The sequence below is a fragment of the Chiloscyllium plagiosum genome, unplaced genomic scaffold (assembly GCF_037043375.1).
Source record: "Chiloscyllium plagiosum isolate Xiang-an unplaced genomic scaffold, Cpla_swu_hap1 HiC_scaffold_25, whole genome shotgun sequence".
Classification (NCBI taxonomy): domain Eukaryota; kingdom Metazoa; phylum Chordata; class Chondrichthyes; order Orectolobiformes; family Hemiscylliidae; genus Chiloscyllium; species Chiloscyllium plagiosum.
Window position 1 is genome coordinate 51491848 of NW_028270163.1, and position 21387 is coordinate 51513234.

At 41.2% G+C, this 21387-nt stretch overlaps 1 protein-coding gene across 8 annotated transcripts in view; it reads left to right on the forward strand.

Moving 5' to 3' along the window:
• The window catches only part of LOC122562260 (platelet endothelial cell adhesion molecule-like), an 85002-nt gene that overhangs the window by 52843 nt on the left and 10772 nt on the right, over positions 1 to 21387 (forward strand). For 3 of the 8 annotated variants that reach the window (XM_043715023.2, XM_088000722.1, XM_043715029.2), the window contains 7 exons: positions 3240 to 3521; positions 5537 to 5650; positions 5758 to 5779; positions 6390 to 6430; positions 9814 to 9873; positions 13292 to 13333; positions 21153 to 21215. In XM_043715023.2, coding sequence (XP_043570958.2) covers positions 3240 to 3521; positions 5537 to 5650; positions 5758 to 5779; positions 6390 to 6430; positions 9814 to 9873; positions 13292 to 13333; positions 21153 to 21215 — 624 coding nt within the window. The remainder of the gene's footprint in view (positions 1 to 3239; positions 3522 to 5536; positions 5651 to 5757; positions 5780 to 6389; positions 6431 to 9813; positions 9874 to 13291; positions 13334 to 21152; positions 21216 to 21387) is intronic. The other 5 variants (XM_043715027.2, XM_043715030.2, XM_043715024.2 and 2 more) reach the window with 4 other exon arrangements.

Sequence of the window (21387 nt, forward strand, 5' to 3'; positions counted from 1 at the left end):
AGCCATAGCAGCTTTACAGATCCCACCTTCCCCAGAGGCTGTCCCAGTGATCCAAAAATCTAAAGCTTTTCCTCCTACACTATCTCTTTAGCCACGTCTTCTTCTGTCTTCTCTTCCTATTCGTATACGAGGTAGTGTATGACCCTGGAGGTAAGCTGGTGATTATAACTTTTTAAATCAACTAACTAACTCTGTCAATTCTGCTGCAGGACCTAATTCTTTTCTTCGCGCTCCCCCCTTCAGAATGCCCTGTAGCCACTCTGAGCCATCTCCAGTCCTGGCACTAGGGAGGCAACATAGCATTCAACAATCTCATTTGTTACCATAGAACCATCTCTTGGCTTCCCTTACAGTTGAGCCCCCCATCACTAAAGCTTTTCCAGTTTTTTTCTTCCTCTGCTGTGCCATAAATCTGATTGTTGAGAATCCACCCCACCAGTATCCAACACAGTATCTCTGTTTGAGAGGAAAATGACTATAGGGGGCTCTCATCCTACCTGCCCACACTTCCTAACCTTTCTGGTGGATACACCTCCCAACCGCCCCCCCCCCCCCCCCACCACACCATGCTTTTCCATTTATGTTGCCCTTATTAATTGTGTGACCAATTTGCTAAACATCCTAACCACAATGTCCCCATAGTGAGTCCACCCGCAGCTCCAGTTGCTCCATGAAGTCAATCAGCAATTGCAACCAGACACACCAGACACACATATGTAGTCACTATGGACATGGGAAGCGTCCCTGGTTTCCGACATATCACAGTAGGAGCATTTCACAAAGCTGAGGTCACCTGCCATTGTGAACCTTATTGCTACAGACAATAAACTAGGAACCAATTACTCAACCTTGTCCATTAGTCACCAAAGCAGATTTCTCTCTCTCCCCCTCTCAGTTCTTTATAAACTACAAACAATACTGTGTCTCCCTCCCGGTATTACTCACTCAGTTTCTAAAGCTGGTTTCCAAACAGCCAATCCACTTGCCCTGTGTTACTTTTTGACCCTTAGGAGCCTCACCTTAGGATTCAGGTTCAATACTCTGACTGAGTTTGATCCACACCTTTCCTACTGCAATTCTGACTGAACTCGATCCACTCCTCTCCCACTCCCTCTCCCTCTCCATCTCCGACTGAGCTCAATTCTCCTCCCTCTCCCTCTCCCTCTCCCACTCTGACTGAGCTCAATCCTCTCCATCTCCCTCTCCCACTCCAACTGAGCTCAATTCTCTTCCCTCTCCCTCTCCCTCTCCGACTGAGCTCAATCCTCTCCCTCTCCCTCTCCCACTCCGACTGAGCTCAATTCTCTTCCTCTTCCTCTCCCTTTCCTCTCCCCCTCCCACTCCCACTCCCACTCCCACTCCCACTCCCACTCCCTCTTCCTCTCCCACTCCCTCTCCCACTCCCTCTCCCACTCCCTCTCCCACTCCCTCTTCCTCTCCCACTCCCTCTCCCTCTCCGACTGAGCTCAATCCGCTCCTCTCCCTCTCCCACTCCGACTGAGCTCAATCCTCTCCCTCTCCCTCTCCCACTCCGACTGAGCTCAATTCTCTTCCTCTTCCTCTCCCTTTCCTCTCCCCCTCCCACTCCCACTCCCACTCCCACTCCCACTCCCTCTTCCTCTCCCACTCCCTCTCCCACTCCCTCTCCCACTCCCTCTCCCACTCCCTCTTCCTCTCCCACTCCCTCTCCCACTCCGACCGAGCTCAATCCTCTCCCTCTCCCTCTCCCCCTCCCACTCCCTCTCCCACTCCCTCTCCCACTCCCTCTTCCTCTCCCACTCCCTCTCCCACTCCGACCGAGCTCAATCCTCTCCCTCTCCCTCTCCCTCTCCCACTCCGACTGAGCTCAATTCTCCTCCCACTCCCTCTCCCTCTCCCACTCCCTCTCCCTCTCCCTCTCCGACTGAGCTCAATCCTCTCCCTCTCCCTCTCCCTCTCCTCTCCCTCTCCCTCTCCCTCTCCCTCTCCTCTCCCTCTCCCTCTCCCTCTCCCTCTCCCTCTCCGACTGAGCTCAATCCTCTCCCTCTCCCTCTCCCTCTCCCTCTCCCACTCCCTCTCCCACTCTGACTGAATTCGATCTGCTCTCTCCTGCTGCTAAGTTTGATCTGAGCCCTGCTCCTCCAATTTTACCAGAGGAACCACTGCCACTGTTAACCCTAACATTCTGGGGGATCTGATGATGGTGTTCTCTCACAACAGCAAAAGGACTAACTTCTTCACTAGATACCAGCGGTTACTTAGAATTAGAAAACACAAGTTCCGAGGCACGTACATTATAACAATCATGCCTTGTGTGCACTTGGTCCAACTCTGGACAGCACTGTCAGAAGGCAATGCTAAACTCACATGCCAAGTTACAGATACAGTCAGTAACTCATTTGAGAACCTCTATGTTTTAAACACCAGCCTGAGGAAGCATCAGATTAAGTTTAACAAGCCTAGAACTGGACAGTGTAGCACAAAGATAATACACCATAGCTCTGGCACTGGCATACATAACATGGACTCACAGCTTAAAGATCTGATTCTGCTCACATTATGTCCTGTGTGCCTATTGTTCTTCTGAAGGTTTGAGCAAATTTCATAAATTGAAAAATGATTTTGGATTCACTTGGTAGTTAAGGACTATGGATGAAGCCATTGTTGATAGCAATAGGAAGAGTTAGACGCAAGTACACACTGCAAGGCTAAAGGAACCTCTGCTGTTTAACAGCATACTTGTTTAGTTTGTGCAGTCAGAACTGGGTTCTGATTCACAACATTGTCACATTCATTACATTCCTTTTGGTTGTCCCCAGACTGTATTTGGACATTTCCTTCTCTAGGCTTCCTAATACAAGCCAGAGAAGCATGCAGTACGAACCAGAATACTTCTGGTCTTAAAGGAACAGATGCCTATATTTTAGCAGATGAAGAATAATTAATTTTCTTGTTGCTATAAAACCATGTATTTACAGACTTAGTGTTAACAATGCAATGAGAAAAATGCAAGTTTATAAATGCTTTTTGCTCAGCAACATTAGACCATCAACTGGTTTAATGACATATTATGAATTATTGTAGTTTAAACACATTTATTTTAACAATGACCTGTTTTGTACCATTGGCGAACAATATCATAAATTTGGCCTGCCAAGCTAATGGGGTAATTAAGTGACAACTGCTGTTTGAATTTATTTTTCTAGTTAACAGAAATATCATTTAAAATATATCATATCAATAACTTCTTTTCATTGCAGTTCCTGTATCCAAACCACTGATTTATCCTCTGTTGAATTCTACCAAGGTGAAGTTAGGGGAGACTGTGACACTGCACTGCGTAACAAGCACAGGAACTCTACCAATCACTTATACACTGTATCGGAATCAATCAAGTCTCCAATCAGCTACTACAATGCAGGCAATACCAGCAGGCTTTAACATAACAGTAGATTCAGTGGAGCATTCTGGAGTGTACAGCTGTAAAGCTGAAAATCAAATTTCTTCAGAACACAGTAATGGATTATCCTTTCGTATTTTACGTATGTATATGCCTAATGTAACTTTATCTTCATTCTGGGTTATAGGTGCCATTTGAAGTGTTCATTCTATAATATTTATTCACATTTTAAACACAGCTTTCCCAGTTCATAAAGAAGCAATAATATTTAGATTACTTAAGTAATTACTTAAGTTTTCTCCTTTGTGTTTCTCTTTGTCCACCATGATGACACAATTATGTTTGTGGTCCTGGTGACTCTTTACCATCTCCCCCAAGTAGACATTCTTCATCCAAGACTTTAGACTATCAATTTCAGCAAACTATTTTAATTTCGGCAATACAATGTCCAATTTGCAAATAACAAGGTTTTATCAACTGCAATGTGATAGGGACCAGTTAATCGTGTTTAATGATGTCGATTGAGAAATAAATACTGTTCAGAACTATAGGTAGAATTTTCTGGTCTCTTTCTTAAAATACTAGTTGAGAAAGGTCACAATGAAATTACTTAACATTTCAGCTAGAACCCGGCACCTCAAGAACTATAGCACAGTCTCAGAGTCTGCTGAGATTTTGTACTCAAATGTCTGATATGTGATTCAAACACACAGCCCAATGACTCAGAGGCATCAAAATAAAACAAAGAACTGCAGATGCTGGAGATCTAAAACAACAAAAACAGAAATTAATGGACAAACTTAGCAGCTCTGGCAGAAACAGGGTAAAAAAAAAAGTTAATGTTTCTAGTCCAGTGACTCTGGAAAAGGTGTTCTCCACTCTTTCTCCAGATTTGGCCACATGTGCTGAGCTTCTCCAGCAATTGCTATCTTTGGTTTCAGACCTTCAGCATCTGGAGTTTATTTTACTTTGCTTGCTCCTTTCCATTTTCGCGATGGTTTCACTCCTACTGCAGAAAGTTCTCTCCCTTTATCTTTTATTGATTTGTACCACTGTCTTTTAATTTTCCCTTTCTTTCTGCTTTTGCTTTTCACCTCCGTTTTATTTCTTCCTCTTCTTTTAAGTATTACAACTGTGCCTGTGAATGTCAAGTAAAGTGGCAGAGGGAATTGAGATGGTGAAGCCAGGAAAAGTGGAGTGGATGTAAACAGAAACAGGGAGGAGAATTTTTGAAAGAATAAATTTAATTACAGGCATTATGGAGAATGGGAATGAACTTAGAGGTGTGTCAGTGAATGTTAACCAGGAATTTTGAAGAATGAGAGGCAACATCACTGAAACGTACATGACTTTTAGGGGACTTGGCAGGGCAGATGTGGAAAGATTGGTCCTGTACTCTCCTATAAGGAAGAACAGAGGACATAATTTCAGAGTAAGGGGTCGCACAGAGATGAGGAGGGACTTCTTATCTCAAAGGTTAACGAATCAGTGAAATTCTTTACTGCAGACAGCTGTCAAAGCTGGGTCATTAAGTATGTTCAATGCCAAGAGAGACAATTTTAATCAGTAAAGAAATCAAAGGTTACAGGGAAAAAGTGGGAAAGAAGGAATATCAGATCAGCCATTGAATGGCAGGACAGACTCAAATGGTTGAATGGCCTGCTTCTGCCCCTACATCTTACGGTAGGGGCAGAAGAACTGGAGCCTCGCTTTGCATATTAATAAGAAATGGACCATTAAGATAACAATTGATGAGATGAACGTTTGTTGCAACTTCTCCAACTGTTTTGAACAATATTTGTGTTAGTACTCACAGAAGCTACCAGTTGGACTATTTGTTTAGCCATGATGGTCCTACTGAATGTACCACTCAGTTGCTTCAAGTATTTTATCCCTGAACGATCAACAAGTGACCTAATATACAACATTTTTTTGATTTAAAAAATTAGTACTGAATACAATAGATAGGTAATATTAAATTGTATAAAATATATGCCTTGGATTTTCAGTCTGCAACAGAGAAAAGAGCCACAAGACAATATTTTCTTCATTTATTCATACATGTTCCTGCAACCACAAATGTGTTATTAATATAAAACGTAGCTGAACAGAAGTTATGAGAAGCTTGTGAAATAAAACATGTTTCTTTAACTCCAGGTGGTGGATTTCTATGGTGGATTTACATAATAATAGTCGTAATTTCACTAATGATAATAGGACTGGCAATATTAATAGCTCAACATTGTAAGCAGTGGTGCAAGAATAATGAAGGTGAGTGCTTCTTTGTACTGTTACAGCTATTGCTCTTTGTTATTTCAAATACTTTGCCAACTTGATTGTCTAATAATTCTGCCTATTCTTTTAAAAATCAACAACAGGTATAAACCAGGAGGATGAAAGGTAGGACTTCTTAAACAGTCATATTGAATCTTTTTGTCCATTTTTTTCAAACAATTATTTGTATTCTTATTTCTTTAAAAAAACAAAGTAAGAAGAATGATATATGAACAGAATTCTATATATTGTTCAAAGAAGCAAGGCAAATCTGTGCTCTTTCAGTATTCTTACAGGCAAAGTTGCTCTCTGCTCATCGTGTTCAAATGATGATATGGGTGTCACAAAAGATGAAAGTCAGAGAATTTCAATTCATAATCTTTAATATAGCAACAGGAAGAACAAAATATTTTATGGAGAAAAAAAATGGAGACATTGTGCCAGTATTCATCCATGATCAATATTAATCTAAAAAGTCAATTCCATTTTATCTTTTGCCTTGAGGTTCCACATTCTAACTAGAGACCTTACTTAGATTTAGATTTAGATTTAGATTCCCTACAGCGTGAAAACAGGCCCTTCAGCCCAACCAGTCCATACCGACCCTCTGAAGAATAACCCACCCGGACCCCTTTGGTTTTCAATGACAAAAATTTTGGAGTTTCTTGAAAAGCAGTGGGCTTACAAGCAGTTCAATAAATATCACCTGTTTTCTTTGTTTTAAATTTAATTACAGCTCTAAACCAAGTCAGAGAGGGCCTTTGCAACATAATCAAGGTAAACCTACTTATATTTATTCATGTGATATTGTTGTATAACACCCATAAAGTGCTGTGGGACAAGGGTTATAATGGCCTAGAGTTTAATGCAAAATGAAAACAGTGTGTAAAAATTGGTGATGAGGAAGTGATGAATGACGAACTGTGAATCACTGCATATCCCTGGAAGATTTCTGTCACTCTCTTATTACTCTTGAACAAACTGGAGCAGAAGACACCAGGAGTACTGATTGTCTTCTGAAGTGAACTATCTCTATCTTCTTCTGTAGATACAGTTGTAAGGGACGAAGAACAGGATACCTTGTTTGTTTATTTCATATCAACATGCACTTTTCTTCCCTTGGGCAATAGTGGGAAAGTGTTGGCAAGATTAGCAGATTGATCATCAATCCATTAAGCCATGTCAGGAATGATATGGATTCTGGTGCGGGACTTGAATCCAGACCTTCTGCTACCTACCAAGACAGAACCTGCAGAATACTTCTGACATAGCTGGATTCCTGACACATCTTCAAGGCTTCCATTTTCTCCTGCAAAACACTTGTCCAAATAAGCTTTTTTCACTGGAAAAGCATTGTTGGTACAAACAGAATTTCACAAAAGTCATTATGTCCTGTTAGAGTGAAAGGTAAGACTGATAGGATTAGAGTACAATGAATTAATAAAGATATGGAGAATCTAGTCAAGAATAAAAATGAATCATACATTAGATATAGACAATTGGGTTCAAATGAATCTGTTGAACAGCATAAGCAGTATAGGGGCATTCTGAAAAGGGAAGTAAGGAAGGCAAAGAGAAGATATGAGATAGCCTTGGCAAATAAGGTTAAGGAGAATCCAAAGAGATTCTACAAGTAATTAAGAGCAAGAGAGCAACTAGAGGGAGAGTTAGTGGGCTGCACGGTGGTACAGTGGTTAGCACTGCTGCCTCACAGCGCCAGAGATCCGGGTTCAATTCCCGCCTCAGGCGACTGACTGTGTGGAGTTTGCACGTTCTCCCCGTGTCTGCGTGGGTTTTCTCCGGGTGCTCCGGTTTCCTCCCACAATCCAAAGATGTGCAGGTAAGGTGAATTGGCCATGCTAAATTGCCTCTAGTGTTAGGTAAAGGGTAAATGTAGGGGTATGGGTGGGTTGCGCTTCGGCGGGGCGGTGTGGACTTGTTGGGCCGAAGGGCCTGTTTCCACACTGTAAGTAATCTAATCTAATCTAAAAAAAAAGGTCCCTTAAAGTTCAAAGAGGATGTCCTTGTGTTGAACCTCAGGAGATGGAAGAGAGATTAAATGAATATTTTGCATCTGTTTTTAATGCTGGGAAAGAAATAGAGGCTTGAGAACTCAGAAACAAATATTGATACTTTGAAAACAGTTCACATTATAGAAGAGGAAATGCTGGAGGTCATAGAAAATATGAAGGTGGACAAATCTACAGGTAGGACTTTGTGGGACATTAGGGAGGAAATTGCAAGGCCCCTGGCATAAATATTTGCATCATCTATAACTACGAGTGAGGTGCCTGTTGACTAGAGAGTGGCTAATGTTGTACTTTTGTTAAAAAAGGGATGTAAGGAGAAGCCTGGGAATTGAAGACCTGTTAGTCTGACTGTTGGAAGTGCTTCTGAAAGATAGGAGTTATATGCATTTGTAGAGGCTAGGAGTGATTAGGAAACTTGATTTTGTGCGAAGGAAATAGTGTTTCGCAAACTTCATTGAGTTTTTGAGGAAGTAACTAAGAAGATTGATGTGGGCAGAGCTGTAGACAGTGTTTACTTGAACTTTAGTAAACCCTTTGACAAGGTGCAACATGGCAGACTAATTAGCAAAGGTAGATCACATGGAATTCAGGATGAGCTTGCCAATTAGTCTCTTGTATTTAAGTCAATTGTTTTTATCAGAGAGTGTTGGTGGAAGGTTGTTTTTCAGTCTGGAGGTCTTTGACCAGTGGTGTTCCACAGGGATGAGTGCTGGGTCCACTTCTGCTTGTCTTTTAGAGAAATTATTTAGATGAGAATACAGACACCAAGATTGGTGGTATAGTGGACAGTGAGGAAGATTATCTAATATTACAAAGAGATTTTGATCACTTGGGTCACTGGCCTGAAGACTGGCAGTTGGAGTTTAATTTGGATGAATGCAAGATATTGTATTTGGATAAAACAAACAAGGGAAGAAATTATGCAAGTAAAAGTAGGACCTTGGAAAGTTTTGTAGAACGTAATTCTAGGGGTTCAGGTACATAATTCTTTAAACATAGATAGGATGGTAAAGAAGTCATTGAGCATGCTTGCCTTCATCACTTGAGTATAGGAGTTGGGACGTCAGTTTGAGATTGTGCAGGGCATTGGTTGAGGCATTTTCTGTGTGCACTTCTGGTCTCCCTGCTACAGGAAGCATATTATTAAGCTGGACAGGGTTCAGAAGAGATTTACCAGAATGTTGCTGGGAATGGAGGGTTTGAGTTAAAGGGAGAGATTGGAGGCTGGGACTACTTACAATGGAATGTTGGAGGTTGAGAGGTGACTTTATAGATGTTTATAAAATCATAAAGAGCATAGATAAGGTAAATGGCAGATGTCTTTTCCCTCAGATGGAGGAATTTCAAAACTAGGGGCACATAATTTTAAGTTGAGAGGAGAAAGGTTTTAAAAACCCATGAGGAGCAATTTGTTTTTACACAGAGGTTGGTTTGTGTGTGAAATGAACATTCAGAGGATGTGGTGAATGTGGGTACAGGTACAATTTAAAAGACATTTAGATAAGTAGATGATTAAGAAATGTGCAGGCAGGTGGAACTAGTTTGGTCTGGGATTATGGTCAGCATGGACTGGTTAGACCGAAGGGTCTGTCTCCATGCTGTATGACTCAGGTGACAGCAGAGAAAAAGCAAATATTAAATAAAAGGGGACACACACTAATTTTTGACCATAGCTGATCCTCAGCACTGTACATTATCCATATATGTGAATGATATATCACCAAAAAAGTGTAAATAAAAAAGCTAGACAAAGATGCACAGGTTCTGTGAATATTTCACATTCTTGTCCCCAGACATATAACTTAGCCTGTCGTGAAGAGGCACACATTGTGTGCAATTGACAAGGAAACCAGTATGGAACATCAGTATGAGCACAGCTTGCCACCATCCTTTTCTATGATACAGAACAATTCATTTTTGAGCACGTTGGTCATACAAGATGTGCACACAGGAACATGATACCAAGAAACACAAATATAACTAGACTGCACAAGTGGAAAACATTTTAAAATCCACTGAATACTGTCAAAGTAATTTTATAATCTCATTGTGGAAATGACAGTGAAAGATCTTCTTGCACAAAAACATTTCCTTTGCAGGAACCCTAATGTGTTTGCATTTTATTTCCAGGGTCTCTGAAAAAAAGTATGGAGGTTATTTATAGCAAAATTGGAAACATTACGCATCCAAGTAAGAATATAACAAGCTGTTCATAACTTCCTCACAAGAGTAGATTTTGTAAAATCAGTTCTTGCTGCCAAATAAATATAAAAATGTGTTAAATGATCATTTTTAAACATACTGAAGGAAATAAATGCTTATAACTGGTCTATTTTATATTCACTTGTGGGCATTGCTGGCTGGTCAGCATTTGTTGCCCCGTCCTAGTTGCTGTTGAGACGGTGCTGTTGGGCTGCCTTTTTGAACTGTACATGTGCTGCAGGTTGACCCCCATGCCATTAGGGAGGGAATTCCAGGATTTTGTTCAATCATAGTGAAGGAACGACAATATATTTCCAAATCCGGATGGTGAATGGCTTGGAGGGAACTTGCCAATTGTGGAATTCCCATGTATCTGCTGCCCTTGACTTTGCAGATGAAAGTGGTTGTGAGTTAGGTAGGTGCTATCTCAGGATCTTTGGTGAATTACTGCAGTGCATCTTGGTACACTCCGCTGTTACTGAGCATCAGTGGTGGAGAGAGTGGATGCTTGTCAATGTGATGCCAGTCAAGCAGGCTACTTTATCATGGATGGTGTCAAACTTCTTGAGTGTTGTCAGAGCTGTACCCATCCAGGCAAGTGGGGAATAATCACACTCTTGACTTGTGCCTTTCGATGGAGGACAGCCTTTGAGCAGTCAGGAGGTGAGTTACTCACTGCAGTATTCCTAGTCTCTGACCCATTCTTGTAGCCACTATATTTATGTAAGTCCAGTTGAGTTTCCGGTCAATGGTAACCCCCCAGGATGTTGATAGTTGGGGATTCAGTGATGGTAACACCATTGAATGTCAAGGGGTGGTGCATAGATTGTCTCCTGTTGGAGATGGTCATTGTCTGGCATTTGTGTGGTGTGACTGTTACTTGTTACTTGCCACTTGTCGGTTCAAGCTTAGATATTGTCCAGATCTTATTGCATTTGAACATGGATTGTTGCAATATCTGATGATATATTCGCAATATATGCGAATGGTGCTGAACGTGGTCCAGTGAACATCTCCACTTCTGTCCTTATGAGGGAGGGAAGGTTGTTAATGAAGCAGCTGAAGATAGTTGGGCATGGAACACCACCCTGAGGAACTTCTACAGAGATGTACTGAAGCTGAGATAACTAGCCTCATACAAGACCTTAAACAACCATCTTCCTGTGTGCCAGTTATGAGTCCAACTAGTTGGTAGTTTTGCTAGGGCTCCTTGATGTCACACTCAGTCGAATGCAGCCTTGATATCAAAAAGGCTGTCACTCTCACCTCACCTCTGGAATTCTGCTCTGTTGTCCATGTTTGAACCAAGGCTGTAATGAGGTCAGGAGCTGAGTGCTATTGTTGGAATCCAAACTGAGAGTCACTGAGCAGGTGCTGCATGATAGCATTATTGATGACACCTTCCATCATTTTACTGATGATCAAGAGTAGACTAATGGGGCAGTAATTGACCGGGTTGGAATTGTCTTGTCTTTTGAGTACCGGACATACCTGGACAATGTTCCACATTTTGGGTAGATGCCAGTGTTGTAGCTGTTCGGGAAGAGCTTAGCTAGGGGAATGCCAAGACCTGGAGGAGACGTCTTCAGTACTATTGCCAGAATGTTGTCAGGACCCATAGCCTTTGCAGTATCCAGTTCCTCCAACTGTTTCTTGATATCATGTGGAGTGAATCAAATTGACTGAAGATTGGCATCTGTGATGCTGGAGCCCATTGGAGGAGGCAGAGATGGATCATCGATTTGGCACATCCTGCTGAAGATTGATGCGAATGCTTCAGACTTGTCTTTTGCACTGATGTGCTGGGCTCTTCTATCACTGAGGCTGGGGATATTTGTGGAGCCTTCTCTACCAGAGAATTGTAGAATTGTCCACTATCATAGGACAGGGTGTGGTAGGACTGCAGAGTTTAGATCTGATCCATTGGTTGCAGGATTGCTTCGCTCTGTCTATAACTTGCTGCTTAAGCTGTTGGCATGCAAATAGTCGTGTTTGGTAACTTCACAAGGTTGATTCCTTATTTTTAGGTACACCTGGTGTTGCTGCTAGCATGCCCTCCTGCACTCTTCACTGAAATGGGGTTGGTCCTCTGGCTTGATGTTAGTGGTAGAATGAGGAATATGCTGGGTCATAAGATTGCAAATTTTGCCAGAGTACAATTCTGTTGCAATTGATGGCCCACAGCGTCTCATGGATGCCCAGTTTAGAGTTGCCAGATCTGTTCAAAGTCTGTCCCATTTAGCACAGTGATAGTACCACACAATATGATGGAGGGTATTCTCACTGTGGAGGTGGGACTTTGTCTCCATAAGGATTTTGCAATGGTCACTGTTACTGATTGTCATGGACAGTATAGTGAATTCATAATTTACATTTACTTGCTGATCTAAATGTATAAACATATATTTAAACAAGTGAAGAGAATAATGTAGCATGTTACAATGAATGCACAGTTTGGTCCGGATACAACTTGCAGCAGCCTAATGATGTCCATGAACAACCAATTCAAACCTACAAAATATAATGTTATCACACAGCTATTTTTAAGATTTCTTTCTTGGGATCGAGATGCTAATGGCAAAGTTAGTATTTATTGCCCTTGAACCGAGTGGCTTGCTAGGACACTTCAGAATAGTTTAAGAGTCACCTGAAGGATAGCAAATTTCCTTCCCTAAATGACATCAGATTTTACGATTGCTGATAACAATGGTGACCATGAGACAACTTTCATTTCCAGATTTTATCAGTGTATTTAAATTTCACCAGTGGCCTTGATTGGATTTGAACACATGCCCCAGGCTTGGACATTTGGATTGTTAGTCCAATGACTACCATGAGACCACCATCTCCCAATACTGAAAACTGAATATTTTTTTCTCAATGTTTCCCATTCACGTTCAATTTATTTTTGTTTCAAAATGCTGCATGGTTAGAGTACCAGATTTCAAACCACCAAGCATGTAAGTAGCCTAAGATTTGAAAAAAAAAACAGACTTTAGAATTTGAACAACCGTTTCAATGTAATATGGTTAGACATTCAAGAAACAGTTGGTGGAAAATGAGTCTCATCATAGCCATCTTCATCAACTACATTGGTCAAATATAATACTCATTGTCTTTTCTATCTACAATTCCACCTTTAAAGATTTGTGTGCCTGTCTGAAGCTCTGGGTTTCTGTGTTCCTCAGTTTTCTTAACAGTCTTCCATTCAGAGCATGGTTGGTTCATCGTTCTTAACTTAAAATTCTACATCAAGTTTTTTTGCATTGAACTGTATTGCAATGTTGTGGAACCTCCTGCAATCAGGATATTTTAAAAGAAGTCATATTTAGTTTTGATCTTGAATTATTGCGAACTGAGTTTCAATGTTCCTCTAATAGCATTGACTGAAATTCTACATTTGCAGAGCTCAACCAACCAGATTCTGACATGCTGATAGAACAGCAAGGTAAATGGATCACATCTTACAGTTAAGATCTTCAGAAATTATAGAAAATGTTTACCTTAACACCCTTAGATTAACTGTGAATACACAAGAAATAATACAAAGGGCTGCCTCACATTCCTAAAGTATTTCCATTTAAACTTAACATTTAGTACGGTTACATTCGACAGGTAATATTTTACAGCTTTAACAAAACTGTATTTGTCAAAAAAAAATCAATGTCAATTTTCAGGATGGCCCGTACAAATGTGACAGAAAGAAATGGCAATTTCCACTCCTAGAAATCTAAAGTTCTTCCTCGCTCACAGGCAATCTTGTTTGTTTCTTTAGGAAAGTTTTCTCCATTTTTGCAAAACAATAACATATAAATCAAAATTTGGAGATGCCGGTGTTGGACTGGGGTGTACAAAGTTAAAAATCACACAACATCAGGTTATAGTCCAACAGGTTTAATTGGAGCACACTAGCTTCCAAAGCTAGTGCTTCCAATTAAACCTGTTGGACTATAACCTGGTGTTGTGTGATTTTTAACTATATAAATCAAAATTAGAGAGTTGCAGTGTATAGTCAGGATGCATTTGAAGTGAACTATATGAAAGGCGCTGAATACTTCTTCTGTTTTTATCAATAAACTAGTCATGCAATTGCATTGTTCCAGCTCTGTTAATCTACTCCGTTACCAGCTCTAGCTATTATGAGATGTGCTAAACAACAGGATAAAACCATCTGGTTTGTCCTTGCAAATATATTTCTCTGAATGCCGCAGAATTGAGGGCAAATTACTCAGATAGCTGGAAAATTGGTTACTTGGCTGCTGACAGAAAGTAGGAATAATGGATGGGTGCTCAAATTTGCAGGATGTGACCAGTGGTGTTCTGCAAGGATATCTGTTAGGGCCTCAGTTATTCACATTATTTATGAATGACTTAGATAATGGCATAGAAAGTCAAATATCTAAATTTGTTGATGAGCTAAAGTTAGGCAACATTGTGAACAATGAAGATGATAGCATAAAATTACAAAGGATGATAGACTGGGTGAATGGGCAAAACTGTGGCAGATGAGTTTCAACACAAGGACGTGTTAGTTTATCCATTTTGGACCGAGAAAGGATAGATGGTATGATGTTAATTATAGTGGATGTCCAAAGGGATTGAGGGGTGAGGGGGTTCAGGTACATAGATCTTTAAAATCTTACAAACAAGTGCAAAAAATAATCAAGAAGGCTAATGGCATGCTGGCCATTTATATCTAGAGGAGTGAAATACAAGAATGTAGAAGTAATACTGCAGCTGTACAATAACCTAGTTAGACCTCACTTGGGATACTTGCGCAGATCTGAACATTACACCTTGGAGGGAATACAAGTAGGTTCACAAGAATAATACTTAGACTTTGGGGGTTAAATAATAAGGAGAGATTATACAAATTAATCCTGTTTTCTCCAAAATTTAGAAAGTTAAGGGTTGATCTGATCGAAGTCTTCAAGATATTAACAGGAAAAGACAAGGTGTATAATGATGAATTATTTCCATCGATTTCAGATTCTAGAATTATGGGACATAGTCAAAAATTTAGGGCCACACTGTTCAGAAGAGATGTTAGAAAGCACTTCTACACACAAAGGATGATAGGTGTTTGAAATGGTCTTCCACAAACTGCTCAATCAGTTGTTAATTTTAAATCTAAGATAGATAATTTTTTATTAAGCAAGGATATGGACCAAAGGCAGGTATATGGAGTTAGACCCCAGATCAGCTGTGATCTAACTGAAAGGCAGAACAAGCTCGAGGGGCTGAATGGCCAACTACTATTCCTCAGAAGGGCAAAAAGTAGTTAATTACTTGCTATACATAAATATACTGTATATGCTTGAGTCTAAGTGCTTTTGCATATAGGCGCTTTCAAAATCATATGAACTTGGCTTATTTCGGTCTGGCACGCCTGATGGAAAGAACAATGCAAGAATCGGAAAACTGATTCTATTAGAAATTTTAAAAAGACCATATTTGAATAATGTGTGCAACAGACTCTCACAGTCTTCTAGGAACATTGCACCTAACCTGCCATGCAAAATGATATAGACAATGGCTGTGTTCTGAATTTAACAAAGTTCACCTAGATACAAGAATACAGGCACGGTATTTGTTAGAATCTGGCTTGGTAGGATATAATCCCTTAAAGAACATAATGTATGGAGGAACCAAGAGAATCTTTACCATACAAGCAATCATATTTAGATAGGTACACTGAACAATTAAGATAATAATTCAAAATAAGTGAGGAGCTCCTTAAACTTAATCCAACAGTCCTAATCAATCTTGATCTTTCACTGTTGATTTCACTCAATTAGGCTTTTAAACATACTCATGAGATCCAAGATGGTGGCGGTCTGAATGGTCTGCTGTGCTGGGCTCTGTGCCATACCCCTGGGCAAGGTGGACCTGGACCTTTACACCATCCCCCCCCCCCCCCCCCCCTCCACCCCCCCACAACCCTCATTGACCACCCCCAGGAGAAAAAAGTACTAATTTAAACTTGCTGATCATGTGGAGCTGCTGAAATTGTGTTTGACAGCTTCAAGGCCAGAATGAAATCAAATAAAGGTAAGGGCCTAAAGGAGTACAGCAGACAGGGCACTCCCCGACTACATTGGGAGTGCCTGCAGCCAGTGCTTAGACTCCTGTGGTGGCCCCTTTGGATCTAACAGGACAGCAGCATTTACTCTCGGAGTTTGACAAACTCCAAGAGAAGATCAAAGCAGCAGTAGAATCACTATCTGCCATGCTAAGAAAGCATGAGCAGGAAATTCAATTACTGGACCAAAGAATGGAGGCAGTAGAGGAAAGGACCGCAGCATCAGAGACCGTGGCAGAGGTCTCGCGAGGAAGGATCAGAACGGTGGAAGACCAGGTTTGGTCCTTCAGGAACAAGTCAACGACCTAGAGAATAAAAATTGTTGGGTCTTCCGGAATGCGAGGAGGGGAGGAACGGCTTCCTGGAAGGTGGCTCCCAAAGTTCCTGGAGTTGGAGTTGGAGTCAGGCCTGGTGAGTGTGGAGTGGGCCTACCGGATCGCAATGTGCAAGTTGGGGTTGGACCCGCAACCCCACGCGGTCCTAGTGCAGCTCCTGTATTATAAAGAAAAACAGTTAATAGTTGAAACAACAAGAAGACTGGGAAGAAATTCACAGGCTTTAATGTACAAAGGCTCAAACATAATGTTTTTTCAGGATTTTTCAGGAGCCCTAATTAAGAAGAGAAGGGCATTTGATGAAGTCAAAAAAGAATTAAGGGGCCTGAACATTCAATAATCCTTGAGGTACCCAGCTATGTTGCGTTTCGCCCATGGGGGGGAACGATATATAACTTCAACTCCGCAGAAAAGGTGAAGGACTTTGTGAATTCTTTGAATTAAAGGACTTGAGTCGGGGTGGGAGGGGAGAGGGCATCATTGCAGACAATGGTATGGGTCTTTTTTATTGCTCCTTCTTTTCTCTTCTCTCTCCCCTTCTTTTGTGGTTATTGGCTTTATATGTACTGCCTTGATGTAAAACCAGAATTATTTTATATATCGGTCGGTTGGGTATTATCTAAGGCCCCTTTCTATTGCTGTTCTTTTGATTTTGTATTGGAGTGGCTATATCTGTGGTTAAGATAAGTGGATGGGGGGGGCGTTGGGGGGGTGGAGGGAGGGAGGGATGGGTATCCATTGTTAACTCTTGGAATGTAATTCACAAATGAGGAAAACCTGTTATTTTCCTGGGGCTAGGGCATGGCCTCAGCTAGAGGGAGTTCAGATGGTAGCAAGGATTGGGAGGAGTGCTCCCTATAGGCAAGGAAGAAGATCTTTAGTGAGTTGGGAGTTACTTGGGTGTTTGCTTCAGTTAAATGTAGTGATTAGTTTTTTAGTTGTAGTAGTTTTTATAGGAGTAGTTTTTAAATTTCATAGAGTTAATGTCCTTATTGCTCATCACACCTCAGATTAGCTTCATCCTCTTGGGAAACCACAGGCTACCATGGATGACCATGGCTAGTAATTTGCTCAGGTGATGCACCTGGAACATAAAAGGGAGCCATTCCCCTATTAAAAGAAAGAAGGTGTTGTCAAGCCTTAGGAAGGAAAGGGTGGACATCGCCCTACTTCAAGAGATGCATCTAACTGATAAGGAACATCTGAAACTCCAGCAGGGAGGTTATAACAGGGTATTCTTCTCCTCCTTCAGCCCTAAGAGTAGAGAAGTGGCTATACTGGTAAGAAGGAACCTCTCTTTTCAGGTAACAGAGCCGATTAAGGATGAACATGGACAGTTTATCATTCTTAAAGCTCTAATACATGGAGAAGAATATGGAGTCTTGAATGTATATTGTCCCCCACCCTCTTAAATTTCTAATTGATGCAGCTGCTAAATTTAATGAATCTTGGTGTGCGTCACACGATCATAGGAAGGGATTTTAGTCACCTAATGGATTCCGAAGTTGATAGGGTGCCAAGGAGCCTTGCAAGAACACCCGCGCAATCTAAGCAGTTGGGGGACATGTGTGAAGAGTTGGGACTAGTGGACATGTGGAGGTATCTCCACCCTAATGGAAGAGACTTTACTTTATACTCCAATCCCGATGAATGTCCTTCTTATGGACCAATTTCACTGTTGAATGTAGACTTTAAAATTCTATCCAAGATGCTGGTTCTGAGATTGGAAAAGGTCTTGCCCCAAAAGAAAATCAGACGGGTTTTGTTCAGGGCCGTAGCTCATCCAACAACATCAGGAGAGTACAGAACATAGTGCAGGTATGCCAACAAAGATAGATTTCAGGTTTGGTGGTCTCTCTAGGCCCAGAAAAGATGTTTGATCGAATAGAATGGCCGTATCTGTTTGGGGTCCCAGAGCGCTTTGGTCTGGGGGGGGGGGATATTATTTGCCAGATGGGTGGCAGTCCTAAGGCAGTCATTACAAACGGTGCTAAGTCAGATAACTTAGTATTGGGTGAGATAGTCAATAGGGGTGATTTCTTTCACCGCTGTTATTCACCTTGGCAATTGAACCATTAGCTGAGGCTATCAGGAGGGATCCTGAAATAGTGGCGCCAAGGGTGGGAATGGGGGAGCATAAGATCACCCTATATGCTGACGACGTCCTTTTGTTCTTGGCCAATCTGGAGAAGTCTGTTCCTCGATTGATTCAAACAATTAATTTATTTGGCGATTCCTCGGGCTACAGGATCAACTTTACAAAATCGGAAGCCATGCTGGTGGGGGGGATTAGTGGAGGCACCTGATCTGAAGGATGGAATGCAGTTCCAGTTGAGATGGTCATCAAAAGGTTTTTTGTATTTGGGAATTTTTATTACTCCTTCCTTCCACCAGCTGTATAAAGCTAACTACGTACAATTGCTGGAGAGGATAAAACAGGATTTGCAGCAGTGGGGGGGATTACTGTTATCATGATTCGGCCAAATAGCGCTGATTAAGATGATCATCTGTTGTACCCCAAGAGAATGCTCCCGTTGTTGCTATCCAGACGAGTGTTACGGAGGCTCAGTAGTTGGCTCGGATCCTGTATTTGGTGCCACAGGCGCCCTCTAATTAAATTCACTAAATTGCAGCTTTCGCGGGCAGAGGGATGGGTGGATCTTATGGAGTTGAAGAAATATCAAATAAACACCCTGTTAGCATATGTTGGTGACTGGGATACGGGGGATTCAGAGTCAATTTGGCTTGACATTGAAGCCTCGCAGTCCTCTAGTTAATTTATTATTTCTGGATAAGATGAAAGCCGTGACCGAGCAGTATAAGAATCCAATCGTTTTAAATAAGGTGAAAGTCTGAGGATAATGAGGCAAGACGAGGGCAATTGGTCTAAGACCTCGCCGTTTACTTCGTTGGTGGGAGCCCAAGAATTTAAACCTGGGGCAATGGACTCTGGCTTTAGGTTATGGGAGAATAAGGGAATCTCATGCCTGGGAGGTTTGTTCGAGGGGGAGGTCTTGATGTCATTTAGTCAGTTAAGCCATAAATATGGACTGTCTAATAGGGACCTTTTCTGGTACTTTCAGATAAGGGATTATATACAGAGGAAGACCTCACTCCTGGCTCAGTATTAGTCAGAAGTGGAGAAAGGAGTACTCCGGTGTACAGGTGCTCTTTCAGTTAGTACTTTGTATCATTTACAGAAAGGTCGTGCTTTGGAGGATGTGGAAGGACCCTGTAGGATATGGAATCGAGAGCTAGGAGAAGATATTTCATTGGAAGTATGGGAAGATGTATGGGGAAATATAAGGAAAATTTCAGTATGTAACAGAGCGCAGGCCATGCAATTGAAGATCTTAGACAGGGCTCATATGGCGCTAGAGAGGTTAGCTAAGTTTAAGAGAGAAACGTCATCAGGGTGTCCCCAATGTAACATTAGTATAGACACTCTCCCACACTGCTACTGATCATGTTGTAAGATCCAGAGATACTGGAATGCTATAATAAGGGAGCTAAAGGACATCCTGGGGATTGAAATTAACATGGATCTGGTATTTCTTCTTTTGGGGTTGCCAAATTTGCCCTCTCTGTGGGAACACGGAAAGAAACTGTGTAACGTTCTACCAAGTGTGTGAGGAAGAACATTCTTATGATTTGGATGTCGGAAAAACCACCAGGTCTTATGGGGTGGCGTAGGCTGGTGATGGAGCATCTCCCCCCAAGACCACCTCACAAATATGGTGCACCACAAAACAGAGCAGTTTTACAACACGTGGCAGCCCTTTCTAAATTATATTGACGCAGATTTATCAGCAATATTAATCAGGGCCATGGTATAGCTGTGGGAATCAGTATGGGTGCCTGTGTGGCCCTGGGAGGGGCAGGCTGGGGAAAACGAATACGGGTACTATAGCTGGTGCTCCCAGGGATGGGAGCCTCAGTGGAGGTGAATGATGAGTGAAATAGAATAAACTAGTGAGATTTAATTTATTTGAATTTAGTTTAATTTAATATTCATTCAATTTGTTTGTAGTTTAGTTTAGGTTGAGTAGATATGTTTGTTCTGGTGGAATAGTCGGTCGTTCATTACTCATAGAGTCGCATTATGACTTTGTTTTGCGACCTCTACTTTTCTGCTTTTTGGTGTTATCCCCTTTTTTGGAAATTGATGTTTTGTATAAGATTTTAAAATGTTTTTAATAAAAATATTTTTAAAAAACATACTCATACTCTGGATCCAGTTGCACAGGTCACAGTTCAGGTCTGTGGTATACTCCAATCAATAAAATATCCTCGTCCAAGGATAGGCACCACTGACAGTCATATGCTACGTAGACACTCCATTAGCATCTATCCCAGACCTGAACCTCTCTTTACAGGGATATCTGGCCCTACATAATTCTCTGGGACTCATTATTTATCTCTCCAAACACACAGAACTGAATTATTCAAAAGACATAGCAAGTAGAATGTCTGCAACCTCCAGGTCAGCTTTCTTCCCACTTATATTTTTAAAACCAAAGTTCACCAATTTTTGTTTAAAGCATAACTTCAATATCAGTAATTATCTTCATAGCAACCTAAAGGCTTTCTTCTTCTTGCGTCTTGTGACTGGTTCAAAAGCATTAATTGTAAGCGCACACAGGCACAGAAAATACTGAAATACAATAAACGTGAATCCACCGTAACTGAAACCAAACTTCTGCATTTTTAACCCTCAATATAACCAGCAATAGAATGGTAATAACAGTGATGGTTTAGCAGCATTTTACTAGTAAATGACCACATTTAAAAGCATTCAAATAGCACTCTGTACATCAGCCTATTTCTAATTGTACTGTATATATTTGCAGAAGCTGATTCAGACAGGAATCATGAGGGGGACTACACTAACATCATGTCATATCAAGGAAATGGTAATATGACGTCAAGTGCTTCTCCAGTGTCTCTAATTTGTATTCTATAGATTGTATACTTAATTTTGTATATTTGGGATATAGTAAAACTATCCTATCCCAGTTATTGCTAAATGTACCTTCATATAATTTGGAGTGTTTTGTGACACCTCCAGCAACTGTAATATTGTAA